This window comes from Pongo pygmaeus, chromosome 18, assembly GCF_028885625.2.
Source record: "Pongo pygmaeus isolate AG05252 chromosome 18, NHGRI_mPonPyg2-v2.0_pri, whole genome shotgun sequence".
NCBI classification, from domain to species: Eukaryota; Metazoa; Chordata; class Mammalia; order Primates; family Hominidae; genus Pongo; species Pongo pygmaeus.
The window spans coordinates 25,839,415-25,866,519 of record NC_072391.2 but is presented as its reverse complement, the minus strand read 5'-3'; the positions used below and the strand labels follow the sequence as shown (position 1 = coordinate 25,866,519).

At 46.5% G+C, this 27,105-nt stretch overlaps 3 protein-coding genes and 1 pseudogene across 9 annotated transcripts in view; 3 read left to right on the top strand and 1 right to left on the bottom strand.

The window, feature by feature from the left end:
* The window catches only part of LOC129016311 (cytochrome b-c1 complex subunit 2, mitochondrial), a 30,501-nt gene extending 30,064 nt beyond the window's left edge, over nt 1-437 (top strand). Inside the window, exon 14 of the mRNA XM_054455639.2 lies at nt 172-437. Coding sequence (XP_054311614.1) covers nt 172-255 — 84 coding nt within the window. The 3' untranslated portion in view covers nt 256-437. The remainder of the gene's footprint in view (nt 1-171) is intronic.
* Nucleotides 1-18,192, bottom strand: part of PDZD9 (PDZ domain containing 9) — a 43,740-nt gene extending 25,548 nt beyond the window's left edge. For 3 of the 7 annotated variants that reach the window (XM_054455641.2, XM_054455644.1, XM_054455640.2), the window contains exons 1-4: nt 18,076-18,181; nt 13,409-13,588; nt 5,671-5,860; nt 1,356-1,740 (exon numbers count right to left, since the gene is read on the bottom strand). In XM_054455641.2, the coding sequence (XP_054311616.1) occupies nt 1,356-1,740; nt 5,671-5,860; nt 13,409-13,588; nt 18,076-18,106 (786 nt within the window). In that variant the 5' untranslated portion in view covers nt 18,107-18,181. Of the gene's footprint in view, nt 1-1,065; nt 1,741-5,670; nt 5,861-13,408; nt 13,589-18,075 lie in introns of those variants that run through there. The other 4 variants (XM_054455643.1, XM_054455645.2, XM_054455646.1 and 1 more) reach the window with 4 other exon arrangements.
* On the top strand, nt 15,165-16,756 carry LOC129016013 (islet cell autoantigen 1-like; annotated as a pseudogene).
* A 7,058-nt stretch (nt 18,193-25,250) lies between the features above and the next one.
* MOSMO (modulator of smoothened) overlaps nt 25,251-27,105 on the top strand; it is a 76,779-nt gene continuing 74,924 nt past the window's right edge. The window contains exon 1 of the mRNA XM_054455637.2: nt 25,251-25,494. Coding sequence (XP_054311612.1) covers nt 25,389-25,494 — 106 coding nt within the window. The 5' untranslated portion in view covers nt 25,251-25,388. The remainder of the gene's footprint in view (nt 25,495-27,105) is intronic.

The following is a 27,105-nucleotide window of genomic DNA, read 5'->3' as shown; positions in this document are numbered from 1 at the left end:
TGAGCCAAGATCGCAGCACTGCACTCCACACTGGGTGACAGAGCAAGACTCTATCTCAAAAAAAAAAGAATGTCCTATCCATAAATTCTTGAAATGACAAAATAAGTTCACCTGCTTGATGATATATATTTTTATTTTTGTTAATTTTGTCTTTTGTTTGTTTCTTTAAAGGCTGCAAAGAAGTTTGTTTCTGGCCAGAAGTCAATGGCAGCAAGTGGAAATTTGGGACATACACCTTTTGTTGATGAGTTGTAATACTGACGCACACATTACAGGAGAGAGCTGAACATTCTCTCAGCCCAGAGCAGCAAACACATGAAAGTCAGAAGTCTCTAATACAACATTTGTCTTTTTTCCAGTGAGGTAAAAATAAGGCATAAATGCAGGTAATTATTCCCAGCTGACCTAAAGTCAATAAAACATTCTGTTTAAGTGTTTTTCTTACGTTTTTCTCAATGAGTTAATCAACAAGTATTTATTATGTGCTGATATCTTTTAGATGCTTTAAAGGAGACAGGAATATAATTACTGAGTATAGAAGCATCAGAAACTATTAAAATTAAGGCTAAGTGGCTATTGGGGTAAATAGTGCCAGATTACTATTGGTGGCTTTTAAGATGAAAGTAAGTTCAAAATTTGTCATTTTGGGTATCAACAGCTAAATGGTCTGGTTTTTACCCCTGTTTTGCCTTTTATGCAATAAAATTATTTCCAAAAAACATACATTTCCTATCAATCATATCCTATATTCCCATTCATTCATTTTTTTATGTCTGATTTATCTTCACTGACAGAGTTTTGTTTTTCTCTCATCTCTTGTCTCTCCCTTATCTGTTACTATCCTGTCTCTTCCAAATAATTAACTCTCAATTCAACATTTACAGTAAAAGGAGGGCTGAAAAGGGGGAAAAAAAGAATTCTAATGTGAATAACTAGCCAAAGAATTATGTCTCTTAGTTATTTTGATTATAGTACTTGAAGTTTACCCAAAAAAAGAGAGAAACTAAATATTTAAAGAAAAATGTGGTGTTTACATAAAGTGACATTCTCTACTATGTTCAGACATTCTGATATTGGATTTCTCTACTGCATTTTCTAAAAGAAAGAAATTCTTCTCAGAAAGGAGGGTCTTATTTTGAAAATAAGATTTGCGAGGCCTGCAAAAACCCAGGGAAGTCTTTAGATAATCCTGTTGAAGATCATCTCTAAAGGCTTTATAATGCAGTCATAAGAGAAGAGAATTGGTGAGTCTACAGACAGTTCTTGATAAGTATAGCAAACTTGTGCCTGGTGAGGCACAAAACTTGGGTGTCTGCAAGATAAATGCTCGTATGACCACAGATTTGCTAACCAACCTTTGATACCAGTTGGGCTTTACCCTCTTCAACTTGGGCACAATCTTCCAGCCAAAATGCATCTGAGATAGAGGAGGTAGAGGAGGAAGAGCTTTCATTGTCTTGCTTCACCATTATCCAGTATGGAGAAGGGGCCCTCACTTCTTTCTTGTCATCTCTGTGAATCATCACGTCACAATTAATGTCTTTTCCTACACTAATAGTATGGTTCTTCTTATTATATCCATGCCAGTCTCTGGAGATGGATATTGGTCTCCTTGCAGGGTGATGCACAGTTGACCATGGATATCTATAATATTGAAGTCTTTTATCTAAATCTACATTTTCATTATCATCACTGCTTGTGAAAGATTCATCTTTTGCCAGCTCAATTTTCTTTGGTGTGCTGAAATGAAAAGAATAGTGAATAAAATAGATTCTTCATGTCTAAACATTTATGGTCCCCTAACAAGATGCCTTATAACTTGCTTTGACTCATAAAAGATACAATTTAGCTTTAGCACTACCTTTCTGTGTCATTGAAATGTTTCTCTTTTTTAAATTATCTTGAAATCTTTTTCCATTTCTAAATGGAAATCAAATTCTCTCTTAAATTACTTCACCATACCTTAAAAAGTTTTGCACAGACTTATACTAGGCTACTGACCAGAACATTAGGAGGTGTTAAAGGGTAGGTTAATTTCACTGCAGCTAAAGTGACAGGTTCAACCTGGCCATCTCCTGAGAACTCTATTCTTGTGGCTCACGTGGCATTAACACAACATTACTGATTTCCAGAGGAGTCAGGAAGTCAGGAAATAGTGGGCCTTAAGGATCTTCAACATCCTAGTCATTAGTAAGTCTTCAAGTCTTTTTTTTAGAGAGGGTCTTGCTCTGTCACCCTTGCTGGAGTGCAGTGGCACAATCATAGCTCACTGCAACCTTGAATTCCTGGGCTCAAGTGACCCTCTGGCCTCTGCTTCCTGAGTAGTTGAGACTACAGGTGTGTATGCTGTATGCCACCACACCTGGCTAATTTTTATTTATTTTTATTTTATTTATTTTTAAAACAAGATCTCCCTATGTTGCCCATGCCTGTCTCAAACTCCCGGCCTCAAGCAATCCTTACCTTGGCCTCCAAAGTGCTAGGATTACAGGCATGAGCCACTGTGCCCAGCCAGGTTTTTGTTGTTGTTGTTTTTAACTTTCTCCAATTATTGACTTTCTTGATTGTTGAAACTAGGTGGTGCTTGCCTGCTAGCACCTCCAGGTCTCTGAACTTTCCTAATGCCTACAGTACCTGTGCTTGCTTTAACTTTCCAGAATGAATGCTCTGTCACCTGCTTTCCCTCATCCTGGTGCTGTTGCCCAGCAGAACCAAAACTAGATCTTTGTGATTACCAATCTCTGGTACATTCTGCCCTGCTAAAAGGAAATAGGTTTCTTCCCTGCCAACCTGTTAAGACTTCTGGTGTTATCACTAATAACCTTGGCGGTCTGCCTGTTGTGTTTGCTTCCAAGAATTTGAATGGCTTTTCCAAAAGTTTATCTCTTCCAGTAATAAACAGTTGATAACGAGTAATTTTTACTGAGAGCCACTAGTCTTAAATACTGATTTTCTTTGTCTAATTTGCCTTCAGACACACCTAGGTCTTCCTGAACAGCACATGAATTTTTTTTTTAAATCCAAGTATTAATACCTTTTTTTTCAGACTGCAGGGGGAATCCTTGGCAACTCTGATGGTTAGGTAACCATAAGGACAGGTAAATTGTCATTAGGTAATAAAGCCACAACCCTGCAGAGGTCAGGGTTGGCTGGAAACAAACTTTCTATACCACTTGGCCTACCCAGAGCGTTACATGGAGAATTTCCCCAGTGTGTATACCCACTGCCATTTTCTCCTGGAAAAGGTTATACTAGCTTTGTGAAAGCAGCTTTTTCCTTCTTCTTTCCCTGCCCCGTTACACATAAGTTACTAAAATGCCTTAGATATGGGTACTTTGCCTAATTAAGAAAGGGAATCAGCAGGTGCTTGGTATTGTTCTTTTAAGTTTGTGAGTTTTCGCCTCATACTTAAGTTGTACTGTTCTGTCTTTTCTTTGCTTTTGAATGGTCAATCTGCCATCCTTAGAATTTAATATTCTGGATCTCAAAACTCCTCCATGTAATGAAAATGCTTAGAACATAGTTGTTATGTAATCAGATAAGCCCAGGCTTTTAGAGTTGTGCCCTCCAGTGTAGGAGTCGCTGAGTAGGATTTGATTGTGAGTTGTGATCGTGCTACTATCCTACAGCCTGAGTGACACAGTGAGACCCTGTCTCAAAAATAAGACTTTTAAAATTAAAAATTAAAAACAAATGAACCACTGACCACATGAAAGTCCTAGGGCAATTTTAGCAAAACAAGACAGACTCAGTCCCTGCCTTCATGGAGTTCACATTCTCCCAGGGAAACACAGTGAACAACTGATTACACAGATTATTTCATTAAAATTGGGATAAATGTGAAGGAGCGAGCTGTGAGAGCATATGTCAGGTGGACCTGTTTCTAGGAAGACCCCTTGGAGAAGTTACACTGGAGCCTTCAAGGGTGACTACTGAAGAGCAAAGTTACAAACATGTTGCAGACAGAGAAGAGCAAGTGCAAAGACCCTGAGGCAAAACAAAAGGCAGAGAGCTGGAAGCTAAAGGGGGCTAGAGAAGGATGGGGAAAGCAGTATGAGTTGAAGTTGGAATGGTTTGCAGAGGCCAGCTGAACCCCATAGAGCATTATTGGCCAATGTGAGGATTTTGACATTTATCCAAAGAACAAAAAATCTTAAGAGATTTTTTGCAGGAACATGCCAGGATCAGATTTGCATTACAAAAAGATCATTCTGGCCAGGCTTGGTGGCTCATGCCTGTAATCCAACACTTTGGGAGGCCAAGGCAGGCAGATCACCTGAGGTCAGGAGTTCTAAACCAGCCTGGCCAACATGGTGAAACTTCGTCTCTATTAAAAATAACAAAAATTAGCTGGGTGTGGTGGCATGCGCCTGTAATCCCAGCTACCCTGGAGGCTGAGGCAGGAGAATCACTTGAACCCGGGAGGCAGAGGTTGCAGTGAGCCAAGATCACGCCACTGCACTCCAGCCTGGGCGACAAGAGCAAAACCTCGTCTCCAAGAAAAAAAAAATACAGTTTTGGTGATAATACAATTTGAAAGTAATTAGCATGTGGATAGTCATAGAAATCACAGGCATCAATGAAACTGGCTAGGAGAAAGGACACCAAGAGGAAATGGCCAGAGGTAACAGGAAAATCAGGGGAGTGTGGTGTCACAGAAGCCTGGGAAGTGCTATTTCAGGAAGAGAGTGGGTGGAAATTGTTGAGTGTCTAATGCTGCTCAGAAGCCAAGCAAGATAAAGACAGAAGAATCTAGTGGGATCAGAAGTGTGAAGGCTATGGGTGGCCCTGGGAAAAGGACTCAGCCAAGCGATGAAAGCAAAGCCTAGATTGAAGTGGGTGGAGGAGTGTCTGGGAAGTGGCATCTCTCGAGGAAACGGAGGTGTCTAATACAGCTTTTAGCAAGTTGGGAGGGGATGCAAAAGACTCCAGTGGCTTAAGAGGGTAGGGAGAGGAGAGTGGACTGAAGATAGGATTTGCCAAGATGGGAGAAGTTTAAAAAGGCTTAGATGTTATTGGGAAGGACCCAGAGAACAAAAAGTTGAATATGCAAAAGAAAATAGGATTTGCAAGAAGCACTTTTTTTTTTTTTTTTTTTGAGGCAAAGTCTCGCTCTATCTCCAGGTTGGAGTGCAGTGGCGCGATCTCGGCTCACTGCAACCTTCAACTCCCTGATTCGAGCGATTCTCCTGCCTCAGCCTCCAGAATAGCTGGAATTACAGGCACGCGCCACCACATCCAGCTAATTTTTGTAATTTTAGTAGAGACGGGGTTTCACCATGTTGGCCAGGATGGTCTCGATTTCCTGACCTCGTGATCCACCCGCCTCAGCCTTCCAAAGTGCTGGGATTACAGGCATGAGCCACCACACCTGGCCCACAAGAAGCATTTTAAGGGCTGACTCAGGAAGGAGGGGCACCATGCAGGTAGGAATGGGGACAAAATTCCCAACTGATGACTTGTTTTTTAACTCCAAGTTGACTTTATCGTGCTTTCTCATATTAGATTCTACAGATCTAATACCAGAAACCCAGGAAATTACTCTGACAGTGTCACCAGTCCTCCTGTCATGATCCTTATCATTTGATAATTGTCACATTAAACCATCTATGCCTCACAGGCCCTGGGATTCTGTATTATAACGAAGAGTTCCTAAAATGAACTATTTACCTTGTTACTGGGAATTTGACCTCAGGGATTAAATCATATATTTCTTGCCATTCTTCAGGAATGTTAATAAAATCTCGGTAAACCTTGATTTGTAGCACTGTTCCAATGGTGATATGTTGCAAAAGCTGTAAAAATTCGCGAAGAGTATATCCTAACACATTGGCAGGGCCAACATTAATCAGAACATCACCTGAAGAGGGAAAAAATTATATATCAGTAAAACTAGGGGTTTAAAGGGACTATATTATTTCTGGCTTTATTGTGAGGTATTTCATTTTATGGGTTCATATTGTTGATTCTTTTTGAACCAAAACCAGGCTTCAGCCTTTTTTTTTTTTTTTTTTTTTGAGATGAAGTCTCACTGTCACCCATGCTGGAGTGCAGTGGCGTGATCTTGGCTCGCTGCAAGCTCTGCCTCCCAGGTTCAAGTGGTTCTCCTGCCTCAGCCTCCCAAGTAGCTAGGATTATAGGCATGTGCCATCATGCCTGGCTAATTTTGTTTTTTTTTTAGCAGAGATGGGGTTTCACCATGTTGGCCAGGCTGGTCTCAAACTCCTGACCTCAGGTGATCTGTACACCTTGGCCTCCCAAAGTGCTGGGATTATAGGCATGAGCCACTGTGCCCGGCCCAGCCTTTATTTAATAAAGATGTTCATCTCCATGGTATGAATGTCCTTTGCATACTGAAGAAGGTATGCAAGATGTTTCTTAATAGCAGTATATTAGTAGACATTATATAATGTTTTTGAGACGTTTCTGAAGTTCTTGGTGTGACAGAGGCTAAAAAACATTGATAATCGGAACCAGCTGTTAGGATTCTAAAAATAGATTAGTTTCAAATAAAATGAATGGCTATTACTAGGAAAGAAAAAACCACTTACACTAAGTGATGAATAAATGACCTACTTTCTATTATACCTGCCTGGCAATTTCCAGTGCCCTCCACAGTTAATAGACCATATTAAACATAAAGCCTTTCATTTTAATTCTCTACCCTTATGCAGTATTAGTTGAGCAAATAATTCTGTATAAAACATTGGGCAATTAGGCATGCTTTAATTAACTGTAAGATGTGTATGCAGTGAGTAGGTTGGTTTAAAGGGATTTGACAGCTAGGTTTCCCTACCTTAGGGCAATGTGGGATAGGGAAAGAAACAAGATGGGCAACCATGCAGCTTCCAAGTCCCTGGCAGGTGGGAAGAGGACTACATCTTGAGCACTAACCCCCGAAACCCACAAATTGAAGGAAGCTAAAAAGACCAATTATTCACTTGCTCCAACCTCCCCCTGTCCTCACCTCCAGCAGCTAGGTCATGGACCTGTGAGTGAGATCCAGCCACTTGACACTCCCACCTGGGTCACTGAACCTGGAGGAGGAGATGCAAAAGAGTGACAGGAGCTTCTAGTTGCTAGGGGTAGTTACACACAGCTCTTGGTTCTCTCACCATTTTCCAAGCCTGCTTCTCCAGCCTTTTGGGAGATTCTGTCAGACTCAGTATCCCAAATTCATGGCATTAACAGAAGTGTTTTCTGTTTTTTGCAATGAGGAACCCTGGCTGCTACAACAGCATTCAGCAAGACTTCAGAAAGGAATACAAAGGATTTGCTTTTTAAGGACCAGCTCACATTGGGCAAAATCTTAAGTCTTCAGATCTTACTAGTACTGACCTTCTGGAGACCCTCAATCAGCCTCATTCTAAGACAGCTGAAGCCTAACCTCAGAGAAGAAAAGGGTCAAGAAGTGCCTTCTCTGATGCATGCACTGGGCTTCAATCAGGAATTACACTGATCCCAAAAGAAGCCTCCAAGGATTCCAAGGACAAATGTCCATAGCTCTAGATCCTATCAGAAACAAAGTTCCAAGAATTCAAGAAAATGAATACTTAGAAGGGTGGAGAAAAACCTACTTTGGTCTTAAGCAGTAGCTGGGGGTAATGCAATCAACCACGTATCTGAAGCTTACTTCAGAATGAAACAAGGCTACCTGCAGCTTGAGCAATATGAAACAGCTGCTCATCCTACTGAGGTTAATTACAATGGCAAAAAAAAAAAAAAAAAAAGAAAAAAAAACCCTCCCCGGATGAGCTTACTTACCTAATGTTAAAAGCAGTGTTTATAGCTGAAAGCTATGGCTTGGCATTCTGCTTAATTATGTTGTAAAAGGGTGACTTTTATCAAGAGGGCAGAAAATAAACAGCTTAATTTCCTGACCGTTCTGGCTGTAAGCCAAACATGTCAGCATGTGAATGTGATTACTCTAGCAATAGATATTAACATTGCCCTTCATACAGAAACACCAATTTGGTATTTATGAACACCAACCTCATTACACTTTTTTTTTCTGTTTTAATGGGCTATAGGATGACATTATATAAACTTTGTCTCAATTACCTACATTAAATCAACCTTGCAGCAGCCAAGCCACTACTGAAAAATATTTTATGTTTTTCATCTCTCCCAACTAGGCTGGAAGTCCCTTAAGTTCCTCACGGCTAGGGACCACGTCTGTGTCGTTCACCACTACACCCCCAGTGCCTAGCTGGGTGTCTGCACACACCAGGCCTTTAGGAAATGCTTAGGCAGTAGCCAGTGCATGACTTGTATTTACTGTTGAAGCTACATTAATTTCTTTTTTTTTTTTCTCTCTTGAGACAGGGTCTCACTTTGTCACCCAGGCTGGAGTGCAGGGATACAAATACAGCTCACTGCAGCCTCGACCTCCAGGGCTCAAGCAACCCTCCTGCCTCAGCCCCTGGAGGAGCTGGGACTACAAGCGCATATGGCCACCATGTTGGGCTAGTTTTTGTATTTTTTATTGAAATGGGGTTTTGTCATGTTGCCTCAGCTGGTCTCGAACTCCTGAGCTCAATTTGCCTGCCTCAGCTTCTCAAAGTGCTGAGATTCCAGGTGTGTGCTACCGCACCCGGCCTACATTAATTTCTTAAGACTTAGAATATCAGAATCTGTTAAGGCCATACTGGCCAAAAGGAACTAAAAGTTTAGCCAGAATAAACTAACACTAAACTAAATTAGGAAATCAAGGTGAAACCCTATCCTGAAACACCAAAGGAGAGAAATTTCAGCACATAGATAAAAGATAATGGGGCTGGGAGGAAATGGGGTCAAAGAAATAGCATGTTTCTACAATTATCATCTCTCAAGATCTTATCATCATTGTCTAAAACCACTGAGTTACAGACTTTAAAGCCTAGAATGATGCCGAGGAGAACTGGCAGGCTTGTCACGAAGAGATTTGGGGCTCTGGACTTCCTTTGTATTCAAATCTCATTTCTAGTTGTTAGGCAATTGGCTAGAAAGGTATGGGCTTTCTAGGCAGACATGGGTTCAAATCCCAACTCTGAACACAGACTCAGTTGTATAAGATGAACAAGTTATTTCTCTACGCCTCTATATTTCATTATCTACATTTCAGGAGTGTGCAAACTTTAAATTAGATAACACATGTGGGGCCCGGTGAAGTGGCTCATGCCTATAATCCCAGCACTTTGGGAGACTGAGGCAGGAGGATTGCTTGAGCCCAGGGGTTTGAGGCTGCAGTGAGCTATGATTGCGCCACTGCACTCCTGCACTCCAGCCTGTGTGACAGTGAGACCATGTCTCTTATTCAAATAAAATTAAAAATTGGAGTTACAAAAAGATAATAGATGGGGAAATATCTCCCACAATGCCTGGGACAAATATTCATTTACTATTTATTTATTTATTTATTAAGCAAAGACATAACAAGTGAGCCACTACTTTAGGTGTGACAGTTAATATTGTCAACTTGATCGGATCGAAGGATGCAAAGTATTGTTTGCATACTGGGTGTGTCTGTGAAAGTGTTGCCAGAAAAGATTAACATTTGGGTCAATGGACTTGGAGAGGCAGACCCAACCCTCAATCTGGGTAGGCACCATCCAATCAGCTACCAGCAAGGCTAGAAAAAGCAGGTGGAAAAAGGTGGAATGAGCAGACTTGCTGAGCCTTCTGGCCTTCATCTTTCTCCTGTGCTGGATGCTTCCTGCCCTCGAACATCAGACTCCAAGTTCTTTGGCTTTTGGACTCTTGGACTTACACCAGTGGTTTGCCAGGGTTTCTCAGGCCTTCAGCCACAGACTGGAGGCTACACTGTTGGCTTCCTAGCTTTTGAGGTTTTGGGACTCGGACTGAGCCACTATTGGCTTCCCTGCTCTTCAGCTTGCAGATGGAGGGGCAGAACAATATGGTTTGGTTCTGTGTCCCCATCCAAATGTCATTGCCGATTGTAATCCCCACATTTTGAGGGAGGGACCTGTAATCCCCACCTGTGGAGGGAGGGAGGTGATTGGATCATGGGGGTGGTTTCCCCTATGCTGTCATGATAGTGAGTTCTCATGAGATCTGATGGTTTTATGAGTGTTTGACAGCTCCTCCTTCACACACTCGCACTCTCTCCTGCCGCCTTGTGAAGAAAGTGCCTGATTCCTCTTCCACTATGATTGTAAGTTTCCTGAGGCCACCCCAGCCATATGGAACTGTGAGTCAATTAAACCTCCTTCGTTTATGAATTATCCGGTCTCAGGTAGTATCTTTACAGCAGTGTGAGAATGCACTAATACAGTAGGTGAGTCCTAGATTTAAAAGATGAAATTCAAGACTGCTTCTAACCTCAAAGAGCCCACTAACTATAGCCCTGCCATGAGATTCTCTGTTGCCCACCTAAAAGCATACTCCTGTCCCACTCTAGCACCCTGGAGTATGCACCCGGATCATCACCCAGCATCTGTCACCTGACCTTGAAGAAGCTGAGAAGAAGCAGAAAACCCCACGGGGCCTGTCCTGGAGTTCTTTTGTTCTGGTAAGCCCAGAACTCTCCACCGGCCGCCGTTTGTTCTCCACCATCAAGTAGTGATGTGTGGGGAAAATGCTTTGGATTTTAAGGTAGAGCAAACTGTTTCATAAAACCCATTATGTATCTGCTTTCTTCTTTAATCCATTGCTTGGAACCCTGAGCTGCAAATTAGAATCACCTGAGGAGCTTTTAAAACATAAACTGCCCTGTCCCAGTCCAAGAACGATTGAATCAAAAACCTGTAGGGAGATAGGGACCAGGCATCTTGGTTTTAAAAACTTCGCAGATGATTCTAATAGGTAACCAGAGTTGCAAACCAGTGGCTTAATCCACTGGGACCCCCATACAGCCATCATTTTTTATTAAAACACACACATGCAAAAGTCTAGAGAATCTGTAAGAACGGCCTAAGAGATGATTGCCAATATTTCTATAGCACTTCAGTTTTAAAAGCACTTTCATAAAAATTATTTCATCAGGTTGGGCTCAATGGCTTACACCTGTAATCCCAGTACTTTTGGAGGCCACATGGGAGGATTGCTTGAGGCCAGGAGTTTAAGACCAGCCTGGACAACATAGTGAGACGCCACCCACCCACCACCTCCACTGCCCACATCTACAAAAAAAATAAAAATAAAAATTAGCTGGGCGTGGTGGTGCACACCTGAGTCCCAGCTACTCAGGAGGCTGAAGCAGGAGGATCACTTGAGCCAACAAGTTTAAGGTCGCAGTGAGCTGTGATCAAGCCACTGCACTCCAGCATGGGTGACAGAGTGATGCCCCATCTATCAAACAAACATGCATTATTTCATCAAATCTGCGCAACCTCTGACAAACACAGGAATATCCCAATTCAAAGATGAGGTGACTAAGGCCTGAAAGGTTAAGTGGCTTTGCCCAGGGTCACAGAACTAAAAAGTGTCAGACCCTGAGCCTGAATCAGGACAGCTAACACAATATGTTTTTTCCTTCTCACCACTGCGCTAGGCCATTCTGCCTCCCCAACTCCTGGGTACAGCACTAGGCCCAGGCCAAGCACTGAGAAAACCTCTTGAACTGCATGGAAAATTCATTCACCCAAAGACACGAGGAGCAGGGCAGTATTGGTAAAGCCCTTAGGCTCTGGAGTCTGACAGAGAAGGTTCAAATCCCAGCTCCTCAGAGTGACCATGGGAGAGTTACTAAACATCTGATTCCTTGTCTGCAAGGTGGTTTCATGCAGAATCTAGCTCAGGGATTGTGACAGTGAAATGAGATGATGCAGCTAAGTGTTAGCAATGCTTAATACTGCCTACAAAAGAAAATATCTTTACGCACCGAGAGCCATAGCTCTCGGTGACCTGAACAAGGAGAAACAGGTGACCTGGACAAGGAACTTAATCTCACTGACCTTCATTAAGTAAATTTAATTTTTTTTTTTTAGAGGTAAGGTCTCACTCTGTTACCCAGGTTGGCATGCAGTGGCACAATCATAGCTCACTACAGCCTCGGCCTCCTGCGCTCAAGTGATCCTCCCACCTCAGCCTCCCAAGTAGCTAGGATTACAGGCACGCACCATGCCGAGCTACTTTTGTTTTGTTGTAGAAATGGTGATATGGTTCAGATTTGTGTCCCCGCCCAAATCTCATGTTGAACTGTAGTCCCCGGTGTTGGAGGAGGGGTCTGGGGGGAGGTGACTGGATCACAAGGGCAGATTTCCCCCTTCCTGTTCTCATGATAGCGAGTGAGTTCTCATGAGATCTGGTTGTTTAAACGTGTGTAGCACCTCCCCCTACTCTCTCTTCCTCCTGCTCCAACCATGTAAGACGTACCTCCTTCCTCTTCACCTTCTGCGATGATTGTAAGTTTCCTGAGGCCTCCCCAGCCATGCTTCCTGTACAGCCTGCAGAACCATGAGCCAATTAAACCCCTTTTCTTATAAATTACCCAGTTTCAGGTATTTCTTTATAGCAGTGCAAGAATGGACCAACATAGACAGCATCTCACTGTGTTGCTCAGGCTGGCCTTGAACTCCTGGCCTCAACGGATCCTCCCACCTTGGCTTCCCAAAGTGCTGGAATTACAGGTGTGAGCCACTGTACCCGGCCACAATTAAATGAATTAATATGCCCAACAGTGATAGTTATATAAGTGATAGCCATTGGCTGGCCCATAGAAAGTTCTCAACTAATGTCATATCCTTTTTTTTTTTTTTTTTTTTTTGAGGCAGAGTCTCACTCTGTCACCCAGGCTGGAGTACAATGGTGCCATCTCAGCTCACTGCAACCTCTGCCTCCGGGGTTCAAGAGATTCTCCTGCCTCAGCCTCCTGAGTAGCTGGGACTACAGGTGTCCGCCACCAGGCCCAGCTAATTTTTGTATTTGTATTTATTTAATTTATTTATTTAATTATTTTTTGGGACGGAGTCTGTGTCACTTAGGCTGGAGTGCAGTGGCGCGATCTCAGCTCATTGCAACCTCCGCTTCCCGGGTACAAGCGATTCTCCTGCCTCAGCCTCTCAAGTAGCTGGGATTACAGGCGTGTGCCACCACGCCTGGCTAATTTTTGTATTTTTAATACAGACAGGGTTTCACCATGTTGGCCAGGCTGGTCTCGAACTCCCTACCTCAGGATCCACCCACCTCAGCCTCCCAAAGTGCTGGGATTACAGGCATGAGCCACTGCTCCCAGCCAGTTTTTGTATTTTTAGTAGAGACGAAGTTTTACCGTGTTGGCCAGGCTGGTCTCAAACTCCTGACCTCAAGTGATCCACCCCGCCTTGGCCTCCCAAAGTGCTGGGATTACAGGCGTGAGCCAGCATGCCCGTCATATCCTTATAGTTACATTGAAACCCAGTGACCCGAGTCGCCCTGCAGGCAGATGGGCAGGATGGGTGGTTGGGAAGCATGGCGAAAGGGCAGTCACCTGGCTGGAGTTTCCCGTCGTTGGCTGCAGCCCCCTTCCTGATGAGGTGGGTGATCTGGAGGTAGGGTCCATGCTGGATGATGATGAGGCCTAATCCCAGGCTGCCCACAGCGAGTTTGGTCTGCTGTGTTTCGCTCAAGTTGTGTACAGATGTTTTGACCTTGATGCTGACTTCTCTTTCTAACCAAAAGAGGGGAACTTACTTCAGTCCTTCACCAAGACAGAAGCATGGCCATACCCACTGGGGTTCTGAAGCCAGATCCCTGGGACAGTTATTTAATCCCTGTTCCTCAGATTGCTTGTTGGTAAAATGAGGATAAAAAGTGTTAACCTTGGAGAGCTCTTCTGAAAATTAAATGCTTGCATTAAAGGGCTTTTGCAGAGTCTGGCATATTGTGAGTGCTTAATATTAGTATTATCTGTTCACTTAACAAATATTTATTGATACAGACAGTGTGCTAGGCTGGGTTTACCATGGTGAGCAAAACAGATGTGTTTTGTGTTGGGTTTTTTGGGTTTAACAGACAAGGTCTCACTCTGTTGCCCAGGCTGGAGTGCAGTGGTATGATCAGGGCTCACTGCAGCCTCCATCTCCTGGGCCCAAGGGCTCCTCCCACCTCAGCCTCCTAAGTAGCTGGGACTACTGGCATATGCTACTATACACGGCTGATTTTTATTGTTTTTGTAGAGACAGGGTCTCACTATATTGGCCAGGCTAGTCTTGAACTCCTGGACTCAAGCAATCCTCCCACCTCAGCCTCCCAAAGTGCTGGCATTACAGATGTGAGCCACCGTGCCCGGCCCACATGTGTTTCTTGTCCTCATGAATTTTACAGCCTAGTGGAGGGGACAGATATCAATCAGTCATGTAAATATATGTTGGATAAAAAACTGTAACTCATGCTATGAAAGAAAAGGACGGAGGGCTCTGAGAATGAGTAACAGAGGGCCAAAGTCTCATCTGGGGACAGCGGGTCAAGCTTCCAGCAGGGCTAAAATTTGAATTAAGGCCAAAAGGACCAATAGGAAATATTAAGGCAAAGAAAGGTGGATCAGGAGCGCATTGTGTTAAGGTCTGAGAAAGGAAGGAACCGTCCCTGTCAGAGGAGGGGGAGGCAGGAGGAGCGAGGACCAACCAGACAGAAGCTGCTTCTCAGACTTCCTTAGTGAAAAAGCTCCGAAGTGAGTAAAGCTGGACATGGTTAGATGAAATGAAATGAAATGAAAATGAAAGGGTCCTGGCGCATGTCATGGCAGTGACAGCGGAAATGAGCAGTGGATGGATCCAAAAAGCACATGGGGGGAAAATCCGAAGGCCTTGGAGACAAGGGGTAGTGGGAGGGGTTGAAATATGTTTTCTACAGAACCAAATCTCACAAGAAAAATTTCAGGGACTAAAAGGACATTGAAAACAACAAGTTAATTTCCCAAGAGGAAGCTGCTAGGAAACTCCTTTTCGGTACACAGGAAGCTCCTGGGGAGATCTGTTTTCAGCACACTTTTCCAGCATTTCACACACAACTCCTTTCCATAAGGACAGGTGACACACAAGCTTGCCAAGTCCATGTGACTGGTGTTTTCAGGGCCACTGCTGAGGGAGAGGCTCCCCCAGCTCCCTACCTCTGGCTGTGGGGAGCTGGAGGGGTTCATGGCCCTTTCCTCTAAAGCAAACGTCCTTGCCCATCTCCAACTTCACCTTCCCCCAAACCACAGATGCTCTCTGTTTGGGAAAATAAAATAGCGTAATATAAACAAGATGCCATCTTCAGAGACCTTTCAGGGTTCTGGGAGCAACTGGGGGCAGGATATGTCCTGCCTGAGCCTCTGGTTCCTGAGCAGACAGAGAAGTCACATCTTGGGCAAGGTCCAGTGGTTCCTATCTCAGTTTGTAAATTCAATATGCTTATAAGGTAAGCTACCAGGAGCCCACTTTTAAAAGTCAGCAGGGTTAAGTAAAAGAAGCCAGACTCAAAAGGCTCCTTACAGAAGAAGGACGTGTCTCAGGAGTTTGATCCAGACCTCTATAAGCAAATGCAGAAGTTCGGGAAGGCAAGAAACACAAGTACATCTTGAAAAAAAAAACAAACTTTGTGCAAGGCACGGTAGCTCATGCCTGTAATCCCAGCACTTTAGGAGGCCAAGGCAGGCAGATCACGAGATCAGGAGTTCGAGACCAGCCTGGCCAACATGGTGAAACCTGTCTCTAAGATACAAAAAATTAGCTGGGCATGGTGGTGCGTGCCTGTAATCCCAGCTACTTGGGAGGCTGAGGCACAAGAATCGCTTGAACCCGGGAGGCAGAGGTTGCAGTGAGCTGAGATGGTGCCATTGTACTCCAGCCTGGGTGACAGGGCGAGACTCCATCTCAAAAACAAAAAGAAATTATCTGGGCATGTTGGTGCATGCCTGTAATCCCAGCTACAAGCCTGGGTGACAGAGCAAGACTCCATCTCAAAAAAAAAAAAAAAAAAAAAGAGAAAAAAAAAACCTTGACAAAGTGAAGTTGGATGTGGATCTTCTTGGAGCAAGTAAATACGTGCAATCTCCTGTCTCAAATGCTAGCAACATACCAGACCACTCTGCTTCATTTTGGAGAGAAGACTTCTCACACTATGGCAGCCATTCATGAGAGCTTCACAGGTTATCAGCCATATGGAGTCACTACTTTAAAGTGCTTACAAAACCCTATGAAAAAACTAGTTGAGAAAGAAGAAAAGAAGCTCACCCAGCAGGAAAGCACAGATGCAGCAGTGAAGGAGCTGAGTCAATTAATTTCATTAGAGGATGGAAACCGCTACAAGGGAAAAACTGAAGATGGAAAAAGTATTTTATGTGTCTTAGGCAAAGGTTCTTCACACAGTGCATGCTCAGGATGAACTATTAGACATGAAACCTGAGGAAGGTGCTCGCTTGGGCCCAGTGGCAGGGACCCTGGAACCCGAAGGTACTGACAAAGATGACCCTACTGCTGTTGAAAGTGAGATCTTCAATGCTTCCTCCCTGGAAGAGGGTGAGCTCAGAAAAGAGTGAGCCGCTGTGTTTGGGGACAACCAGGTGGAGGAGGCAGCACTATGGTCCTGGGAGAGCCAGACCCCAAGCACCAGACTAAAATATGAAAGACTTACAGGTTTTGCTACAAGTCTAGTCAGACAGCAATGTCAACCTTCCCAAGGACAAGCAGTCCAAATGACAACAGCCCTGCAGTGAAAAAGCCTAAGGCTGCCTGGCACCTGCCTGCCTGGTTCAGCCTCTTCGCCAACATCAAGTCTTGTCAAATCCTGATGCTGTGCGGAAAAAAGCCATAAAGAACAAGAATTGCTCAATGCAGGAGTCTGCAGCCTTCGGTAAGCTCACCTGGGGGCTAGCAGAAGTATAAAGTGATTACAGCCTGGGCAACACAGTGACACCTCATCTCTTCTATTTAGGCCGTGCGTGGTGGCTCACACCTGTAATCCCAGCACTTTGGGAGGCTGAGGGTGGGCGGATCACTTGGGGTCAGGAGTTCGAGACCAGCCTGGTCAGCATGGTGAAACACCATTGCTACTGAAAACACAAAAATCAGCCAGGCGTGGTGGCTCACGACTGTAATCTAAGCTACTCTGGAGGCTAAGGCACAAGAATCACTTGAACCCGCCTGGAAGGCGGGGGTTGCAGTAAGCCAAGATCATGCCACTGCACTCCAGCCTGGGTCACAGAGCAAGACTCTGTCTCAAAAAAAAAAAAAAAAAATTAGCTGAGTGTGGTGGTGCATGCCTACAGTCCCAGCTATGGGAGGCTGATGCAGGAGGATTGCTTGAGCCCAAGAATTGGAGGCTGCAGTGAGCCAGGAGCATACCACTGCACTCCAGCCTGAGTGGCAGAGCAAGACCCTGTCTCTAAAAATAAAATATAGTGACCCGTATGCTATTTTAAGATTTATGTGCCCTTTTAATAAAAATGAAAGGGCCAAAGTCCCTATTTACATTGGTATAATTTTTTAAAGGCTCCTTACTATATGATTTCATTTTTATGATGTTCTCCATGGAAAAGGCAAAAAAAAAAAAAAAACACTAAAAAACAGATGGGGGTGTGACGAGCTGCAGTGGGGTGGGGATTGGCTGCAACTGGGCATTGCAAAGTAATTTTAGGGAGTGGTGGACCTGTTCCCTATCTTGATGGAGGGGGTGATTCACTGTGGGTACAGCTTGTCAAAACGGTAGCTGTACTTTTAAAAGGGGGGATCTTACTGCATGGAAATTATACCTTGATAAAAATAACGATGGCCCAAGGCAGGCGGATCACTTGAGGTCAGGAGTTTGAGACCAGCCTGGCCAACATGGCGAAACCCCATCTCTACTAAAAATAAAAAATTAGCTGGGAATGGTGGCAGGCACCTGTAATCCCAGCTACTCGGGAGGCTAAGGCAGAGGAATCACTTGAGCCTGGGAGGCAGAGGTTGCAGTGAGCTGAGATCGCGCCACTGCACTCCAGCCTGGGGGACAAAGCAAAACTCTTTCTCAAATTATGATGATGATGATGATGATGATGATGATAATAATAATAATAATAACGATGGAGAGAGGTTATCTCCAAGGCCAAGAGTGTACCGTTGCCATTTTACAGAGGAGGAAACTTGAGGAAGGCTTGGTCCCCAGAGCTTCTTCACCCGCTTCCTTCTCCCCAGTTACCTTTTCTGTTTTTGCGGGAGGCCTTCTGCATGGCCCCGGGAGGTCAGGCAGCTCGGGAGGGCCTCCCGGAGCAGAGGCTGGAGTCAGTCCCAATGCCAACAGTTTCGAACCTTGCCCGCGGGCACCGCCCTCGGGATGGCCGCCAGGGGGCGCTGCGCCGCCGCTACCCAGAAATTGGGGGCAGTGAGCTCGCCGCAAGGTTTCCCGTGGACCCTGCAAAACGTGGCGTGGGCATTGCACGCCGGTGTACTGTATGGAAACTTCTGCAGAGGTTAGCACCGTGCCTGACCCACGGTGGGTTCTTCATTCCTTCTTATCTTTTTCTTTTTCTTTTTTTAAGAGACGGGCGGGGGGGTGGGGGTCTCACTATGTTGCTCAGGCTCAACACAACTGTTGCACTATGGGCTCAAGCGATCTGCCCGCCTCAGCCTCCCAAAGTGCTGGGATTACAGGCATGAGCCACCGTGCTTGGCTTCTTCATTCATTCTTGGTGAACCTAAGAAATAGGGAGGGGGAGAAGGCACAGAGCACAGAGGAGGGTGTCTCAAAGATGTGAGGTGGTCTGCAGAGGAAGATCACAGCCAGAAGATCACAGATCACAGAATACCTAGAAGATCAGAGAGTCTCCCGCTGCACTCCTAATAATGGTATTTTAAAAAAATTGTTACATCAGTAGCTCCAATGCTTTGGAACTGCACTTTTTTTCATGAATGTTTTGAATAAGAAAAGGCCCCAGGGTGGCCTAAAAAAAAAATGAGTCACTATTAGGAGAGGCACTATTAATGCTTCCTTCTTTTTTCCAAGATAATTCTTCCTCCCACACACATTCACTCATACAACAAGTATTTACAGGGAGCTGTTCTGTCGTTTACTGATACTGGGGACACAACAGTAGGCAAGACAAACACATAAACACAGGCTCTATCCTCTTGAAACCTGTACTTAAAAAACATGAAGTGGGCAATTTTAGGAAAATATAAATTATTAAAAATAAATTCTAGGCCAGATGTGGTGTCTAACACCTGTAATCCTAGGTACTCAGGAGACTGAGGCAGGAGGACTGCTTGAGCCCAGGAGTTTGAGACCAGCCTGGGCAACATAGCGAGACCCTTTCTCTATAAAAAAATTTAAAAATTAGCTGGGCTTGGTGGTGCACATCTGTAGTCCTAGCTACTCAGGAGGCTGAGATGGAAGGATCACTTGAGCCCAGGATTCAAGGCTGCAGTGAGCTATGGTCCAGTCACCGCCTTCCAGCCTGGGTGATGGAGCAAGATCCTGTCTCAAAAAATAAAAACGAATAAATGAGTTAATAAATTTTAGAAGAAAGAGAAAACCTAATGAGGTAGGCCCTGGTGTTATCCCCGGTCTGATGAAACTGAGAGGCTAAGCACCTTGCCCCATCCCTTCAACAGTCATTAAGCACCTATTAGGTGTCAGGCACTGTGCAAAGATTTCCATGGTAGATCTGGTTATGTCCAAGCTTATTCTGTTGTGTCTGTGGCTCTACACAGACAATAAGCCAGGGCAGATTCCTTTTTAGGTTCCTTTTTTTTTTGAGATGGGATCTCATTCTGTCACCCAGGCTGGAGTGCAGTGACAAAATCTCAGCTCACTGCAACCTCCGCCTTCCAGGCCCAAGCGATCCTTCCACCTCAGCCTCCAGAGTAGCTGGGACCACAAGCCTGTGTCACCGCGCCTGGCTAATTTTTGTATTTTTAGTAGAGACAGGGTTTTGCCATGTTGGCCAGGCTGGTCTCCAACTCCTGAGCTCAGGTGATCCACCCGCCTTGGCCTCCCAAAGTGCTGGGATCACAGGTGTGAGCGCCAGGACAGATTTCTCATTAGATAAAACCTGTGTCGCAGAGACCAGTACAAAGGGCTATTCTCCACCTCAAGTCTCCTGTGGGTGACTTCTTGTGACAGGTCACCTTTCCTCTTCCAAACAGTCTGGCAGGGGTCTACATAGATACCAACTTAATTCTATCATAAAATACATCCTTTGCCTCCATCTTCCTACCAGCAGGGGAAGGGTAAGAGTTTGTGGGAATAGAGCCCATCAGCATATATGGTTCTGTGATGGAGCACATATATGTGATGGACCACATATATGGTTCTGTGATGCAGCACATCAGTGCCTCGCCTCCCCTTAGTCTTCCCTCCACCCCAGGCTGAAAAGTGTCTTTAGAGTGGAGGTCTCTACACTCCACCAAGCCAAGTCACACTGATTGGTGGAACTGCAGGATACAAACTGTCGTGGGTGCTGTGCTGCCCAGATCCCCCTTCAGGGCTGAAAGACTTAGACTTCCCACCCTCACTACTACTACTGGCTGAAAAGAACCCCTTGCCCAAGATCTCACCTTCCCAGATTAACTAGCATCTGGTGACTGGTCAATGCAGGGCCATCCCAGGTTCAGAACTCCCCACGCGGTCCACTGCAGCCTGACTTTTCCCTCTGCCCTGTCCTGCTTCATTCCTTTTTTTTTTTTTTTTTTTTTTTTAAGACAGAGTCTCACTCTGTTGCCTAGGATGGAGTGCAGTGGGGTGATCTCGGCTTACTGCAACCTCCACTGCCCAGGTTCAAACAATTCTCCTGCCTCAGCCTCCTGAGTAGCTGGGATTACAGGCACCTACCACCATGCCCAGCTAATTTTTGTATTTTTAGTACAGACAGGGGTTTCACCATGTTGACCAGGCTGGTCTCAAACTCCTGACCGCAGGTGATCTGCCCGCCTCAGCCTCCCAAAGTGCTGGGATTACAGGCATGAGCCACCACGCCCGGACCCTGCTTTATTCCTTCTTCCAAAGAGTAGATGCTAGGATGGATCACCTAATACCCAGGTAATAATGAGGTGCTCATCCCTGGTTCAGGAGGAGCATAGCTAGCCTCTGGCAGAGGGAAACTCTAAGATGGCTAATTTTTTATGGGCAGTAAATGGGATGGTATACCAGGGGGTGGAAGCAGACAAGAGTATTCAATCACCAGGAAGGAATCAGCCTGAGACTTCACATTGGAGCAGGGAGGAACATTGGGCACCCACATGATCTATTTAGGTGTCTCTTAGTACTCCTTTGCCCCATTTGGACAGTAAATGGACAAATACAGCAACCACTGCCTGAGAAGTGCACAGCAACTAGGTAGGTGCTCAAACTCTCTAGGGATGGAGGTCTAGGCCACCCGATCACGCAGGCCACCTAGATCATCTGAGGTGCTGGCAGAAGGGGAGAGGTTTCTAGGATGGATAGAAGAGGGGACTGAAGGGTATGTTCATTATGCCTCTAGATGAGCTGTAGCGGCGGCAGGAGCTGTAGTTCCCACTAACCCTCCTCTATACGTTTCCCACAGGAAAAGATGCCCCAGGGTCCTGAAAGTGCTGCTCTCCAAACTTAAGTAGCAAATGAGAGGCACAGCACCATGTGAGCACTATTGCAAATGCTGCACTACACTGCCTCGGCCAGGACTGAAGTACTATTCTCCGCCTACCGGGAGGTTGGTAGGTTGACAGATCTCAGCTGTCAGCCCTCTTGAGGAATTGTCTTTGTCTAAAGAGAGCTGCCCTCCAAGCTCCATGGCAGGTCAGTGCAGGGATGAAAAGGCTTGGCCCCTTTACCCCAACTCAGGCCAACTCAGCAGCTATCCTAGTTTCAGAACTCTCCTGGGGGTCTGCCAAAGCCTCCCATGACTGCAGCACAGACCGACTTCTCCCTCTTCCCACCCCTGCTTCCCTTTCCCCATAGGACTTGATTCTCAAAGGCTCTCTAATAAACTTCCTGCACTAATCAATAATCACATTTCTGAGTCAGCTCAAAGGGAACCAATCCATGAAACAAACTGAGATTTGAGCCCGGGCGCAAGCTGCTAACTCTGGATTTAGTTTCTTGTGTCTTCTCTAACCCCAGAAACCCCAGGTACATGTGTGGTGCATCCACCATGCTCTTGGCCCACGAAACCTAACCCCTAGGGAGACAGTGTGTTTATTGTCAGGCTGAAGATACTCCTTAAAGAGAAGAGTGATCACACAGTCCCTTCTACAGCTTTGCCCGTGGTCCCATCTGGATTCAGCCTCTTCTGGCCAAGGCCTACCATCCATCACAATAGAGCATGCCATGTTCACGGCCCTTTAACAGCTGCAGAATGGCTATTTATGACTTCAGGCTGCACAGCATATCTCCCTCCTCGAAGCCTTCTATGTTCTTCTGGGTCCCCAAGGCTTTCTGCCATAAGGAGTCTTGTGGCTCATTTCTGAAAAGTCCCAGCTGCTCTGCTTAGGGGTGGGTGAGAGGATGGGACGCTTCTGTCACCGAGGCCAGGAGTCTTGTTAGGCCAGATGGGGGGAAAAGGCCCAGAGAGGTGACATGGCTTTCCCAAGGTCAAGTCAGTAGCAGGGCAGGAACTAGAACATAGTTCTATATTCTCTCTGCTTCACTCCCTCACCTCTCCCAAACCCTTAGGGTTTGCCTCTGCTAAAATCTAGACTGAGATACAGAGGAGAAGGGAACTGATCTGTCCTGCAGATCTCAGAGACCGGGGACTTTGAAACACCAGCCAGGCACAGTGATGTGGGCCTGTAGTCCCAACTACTTGGGAGGCTGAGGTGGGAGGATCACTTAAGGCCAGGAGTTCAAATCCAGCGTGGACAACATAGTGAGACCCTATCTCTAACAAAAAAAAAAAAAAAAAAAAAGAAAGAAAAGAAAAGAGCTACGGGGATAAAAAGAGGGATTAATGGGAAATCTGTAAACAGTTTGGCCCCTGCCAACCCCACCTCCCATTCTGGATGGTAGGAAGGGATGGGATAGGTGACTATTCTCTGTACTGATGTGCAGCCATTAGTGTGATAAAAATGTTTTAAATTCTTTTAACTCAATACTGGTTGTTCTTGTGCTTTAATCTTAGAGCCAGAACCATTTGTAGAGGGTAAAAGGAAGAACTGTATTATTTATTTATTTTATTTATTAGAGACAGGGGTCTCACTGTATTGTCCAGGCTGGTCTTGAACTCCTGGACTCAAGCGATCCTCCTACCTCAGCTTCTGGAGTAGCTGGGATTATAGGTGCAAACCACCACGCTTGGCTACTTGTATTTATTGTAAACACAAGAACCTAATCATCATCATTCTATTCAGCTGGAGTTAGAATATGTGCAAACTGTTCTAACATTCAGCCCTAGGATTCTTTTAAGCTGGCCAGTAGAGAACATCAGTGGATATTATCTGGGAATTTAGTCCTGTATAGTTACAGTTTCTTCTATCACTGGGCAATAGAAAACTCCAACAAGAAGCCAAGAATATGACTCAGTTAAACTTCTCCAGTACTTATTTTAAAAAAAGAAGAAAAGAAAAAAGAAACTAAAGACTATTGCAGTAATGCGATATGCATTATATCTGGATCCTTGGAGTATATGAATTATCTTGTGTCAATTTCTGTGGCAGAGGAAAAATAAATTGTATAATAACAAAAAAAATCCTTTCCCCCAAGAGACCAATGTTTGGACAGAAAAGTCAATATAGACCAGCAATCAAACCCTTCCCTCTCCAAGCTATGTAGTGACACTGATACTCCGTTGCACATTTCTGCAAGGCTGTTGGATTTGGTGGAATTTGAAACCTCCTGAATTTTGTGGACATGTAAGCATTCCAAAAATAGAGACAGATGTCACTCTTCTAGGTCTTTCTAGAGACGACCTATGTGGCATTTAAGGAGAAAATGAGTGTTTCATCTCCATTTGCTGCACGGAGTACCATTAGGGAGAGCTGGATCAAACGTCAGGGTTAGTGGTGATTCGGCCCATGAGCTGTGGAAGAAAAGAAAACCTCCACCATAGCATGTGCTGACAAATTATGCAAATGCCTTATTTTTCCTGTTTATTCATCCAACGTAAGACGCTGCACACACAACTCAGTAAACGGGATTATAACACCTGGTTGCTCAGGTCAAAAACTTATTCTTGAGTTCTCTTTCAACTCCTTCCCCATTATCCGCAGGTCCTTCCCTCTATCTACAAAACAACCAAATCTGTCCATTCCTCTCCATCTTCACTACTCTCACCCTAGCCAAAGCTACACTTCTCTCTCGTGGACTACTTGGCCTCTTAACTGGCGTCCCTGTTGTCATCTTTGCCTTTCCCCCACACAAGCTACACTATGGATCTTCACAGATTAAGTACGATCATGGGATTCTGCAAACACCCTCCATTGCCTTCTCATTGCACTCAGAACAAAATCCAAGGCCCCCAAAGCCCTACACCTGGCCTCTGTCTACCTCTTGTCATACTACTCTCCTGCCACACAGTCCATTTTGCAATTCCTTGGACACGCTGATCTCTTTCTGCCCCCCTCCCCTAATGATCTTTGCATTGGCTGTTCCCTCTGTCTGGTCTTGCGCCAGGTCTTCAAAGTGCAGGTCTTTACGATCGTGATGGTCTCAGGGGAACTTCCCTATCGCAGGTATCGCTCCGACTCCCATCACACTGACCTCCATTGAATTCAGGGATCTGCACCTGAAATTATCTTTATTTTACAGATAGGTTCTTAATGTGTTTCTGTCGCTTCCCACCAGAACGTGAGCTCCCCAAGAGCGGGCGCCTTGCCTCTGTCCACTCCAGTACCTCTGCACCTACAGCGCCTGACGCAGAGGGGTTGTCGAAAGCTATTTGCTAAATGGGGCAATCCTGGGAGTTGACGGCCGCGGAACGGGCAATGAGAATACAAGGTGACAGGGACCGCGCGGGGCCCGGAGTCGCTCGGCTGGAGTCGGGGCCCGCCTCCTGCTGGAAGACGGGCAGCTCCCCACTCTCATTCCAGTTTTGCTTCTGAGGGGCTCAGGAGGGGCCGCAGCCTGTGCCCAGTCATCAACAACAATCTTATTATTAGCGGGCAGAAAGCCAAGAGGTGGCGTGGCCTGCCGGAAGAGACCGGGACCCAGGCAGGGACCGGAGCCGGGCCGGTCGGGTCCGGGTCCAGAACGTAGAGGCGGGCGGTGCGGGGAGGGGCACAGGGCGGCCCGCCGAGCCGGGAGGACGGAGCTTGGGCGCGGCGGCTGGGGAACCGGGACCGGTCTCGCCAACGCGGAGGCTTCTCTTCCGGGTGAGGGGCGGGCAGGCCGAGCAGTTCCGGGGCGGGCGGCGGTTCCGTCCGTGCGGGCCGCGCCGCGGCTGCTGGTCCCGGGCGCGCGGAGGGCGCGAGCGGCGCGCGGGGGCCGAGGGGGCGCGAGGCAGCGGCGCGGGGACTCCGGGCCCCGGCGGCGGCCCATGGGGCGGGAGGCGTGAGGCCGCTGCCTGTCCGGGGCTCGGGGGGTGGGGGGAGCGGGGCGGGGAGATGGATAAACTGACCATCATCTCAGGATGTCTCTTTCTGGCCGCCGATATCTTCGCCATCGCCAGCATCGCCAACCCGGACTGGATCAACACCGGGGAGTCTGCAGGTGAGCCGCTGGTGCGCGGGGCCGGGCGGGGGATTGGCTGAGGGCGACGCGAGGGAGGGGAGACCCGGACTGAGGAGAGGACGGGGTGTAGGGTCCCGGCCGGAGGATAGCCTGAGGAGACCGGGGGCGGAGGGGAGACCCGGGCCGCGAAGGAAGGGGATGGAGGAGAGGAAGCCGCCGGGCGCCAGCGGGACCCCCGGGCTGAGGGGAGAGGCGCCCCAGGCCGGGTGAAAAGTGGCCGAGGAGACCTGGGCTGGGCTGGCAAGTCGCGGACCGGGGAGGAGGGGAGCAGCCCTCCGATGTGAGGGATCGCAGAGGAATGAGCTTCCTTTTGGATTAAAAAAAAAAAAAAAAAAAAAAAGTCAAGGTGGGAGATGGGAGGAAACCGAGGCTCCTGCAAGGGAAATAGAAACCAGGCGGAGAGGCTGGGGCTGGGAGTGAGGCAGCCTGCAGGGCAGTGCGGGAGCCGCTAGAGAGCTGGTGGGCGAGGGGAGGCCGAGAGGGATCAGGTCTGACCCCAGACCCTCCACCACCAGAGGAAGCTGCGGTCGGGGGCGAGCCCGGGCTGCGGGGGCTGACCCCACCAGGCAGGGTGAATGGTGGGTGCTGGGAGAGCTGGTGGGGTTGGTGGGAGTGGGGGGCGCCGGACTGGAGCCCCTCTGCACCGCCGCCCCCGCCCATCCCCTGCCCGCTTGGCAGTGTTTGAGACGCTTGTGGCTTCGGATTTTCCCTTTGAAGTGTGTATGTGGTTATAATTTTGCTTTATTTTAGGCCCCGGAGCTATAATACTACTAATAATAAACCTCATTTTATGGAGCGTCTTTCATTCCAGCGCATCACAAAAACGCTGGAGAGATCTTAATAGTAGTTACAAAATTAAATAACACATTAGAGTTGCAGGCAGCCCGGCAGCGGGAGCAGTGCTTGCTGTACCACCACGGAGCTGTGGGCGGGAGAGGCAAGGTGGTGCCCTCGGGCAAGAGGCGGGCATCTTTCTGAAGGGTATCCCAGGTGAATGCCCTTCCAAGATTTTTCTCAGCTTGGACCACTTCTTTCCCTGCTACCTCTCCTCCCTCCCCTCTTCCCCCGCCTCTCTCTCCCTCTCCCTCTCTCCCTGACCTGTGAGACCAAACCTTAATTAATGTAAATAGCTGTCAGGAGAGCCGCTCCGATTTAAGGAATGGTCTTGTTTTTTAACTGCTTGTTCAGTGCAGGTGAAGGAACTTTTGAAGGATTGGGAATGTCAAGCTCCCTCCGTGGATAATTTCTTATAAAAATGCGGCCGGGCACGGTGGCTCACGCCTGTAATCCCAGCACTTTGGGAGGCCGAGGCGGGCGGATCAGGAGGTTAGGAGTTCGAGACTAGCCCGACCAACATGGCGAAACCCCATCTCTACTCAAAAAAAAAAAAAAAAAAAAATTAGCCCGGCATGGTGGCGCGCGCCTGTAATCCCAGCTACCCAGGAGGCTGAGGCAGGAGAATCGCTCGAACCCGGGAGGCGGAGGTTGCAGTGAGCTGAGATCGCACCACTGCACTCCAGCCTGGGCGACAGAGCGAGACTCTGTCTCAAAAAAAAAAAAAAAGAAAAGAAAAGCATCACTGTGCTGTCA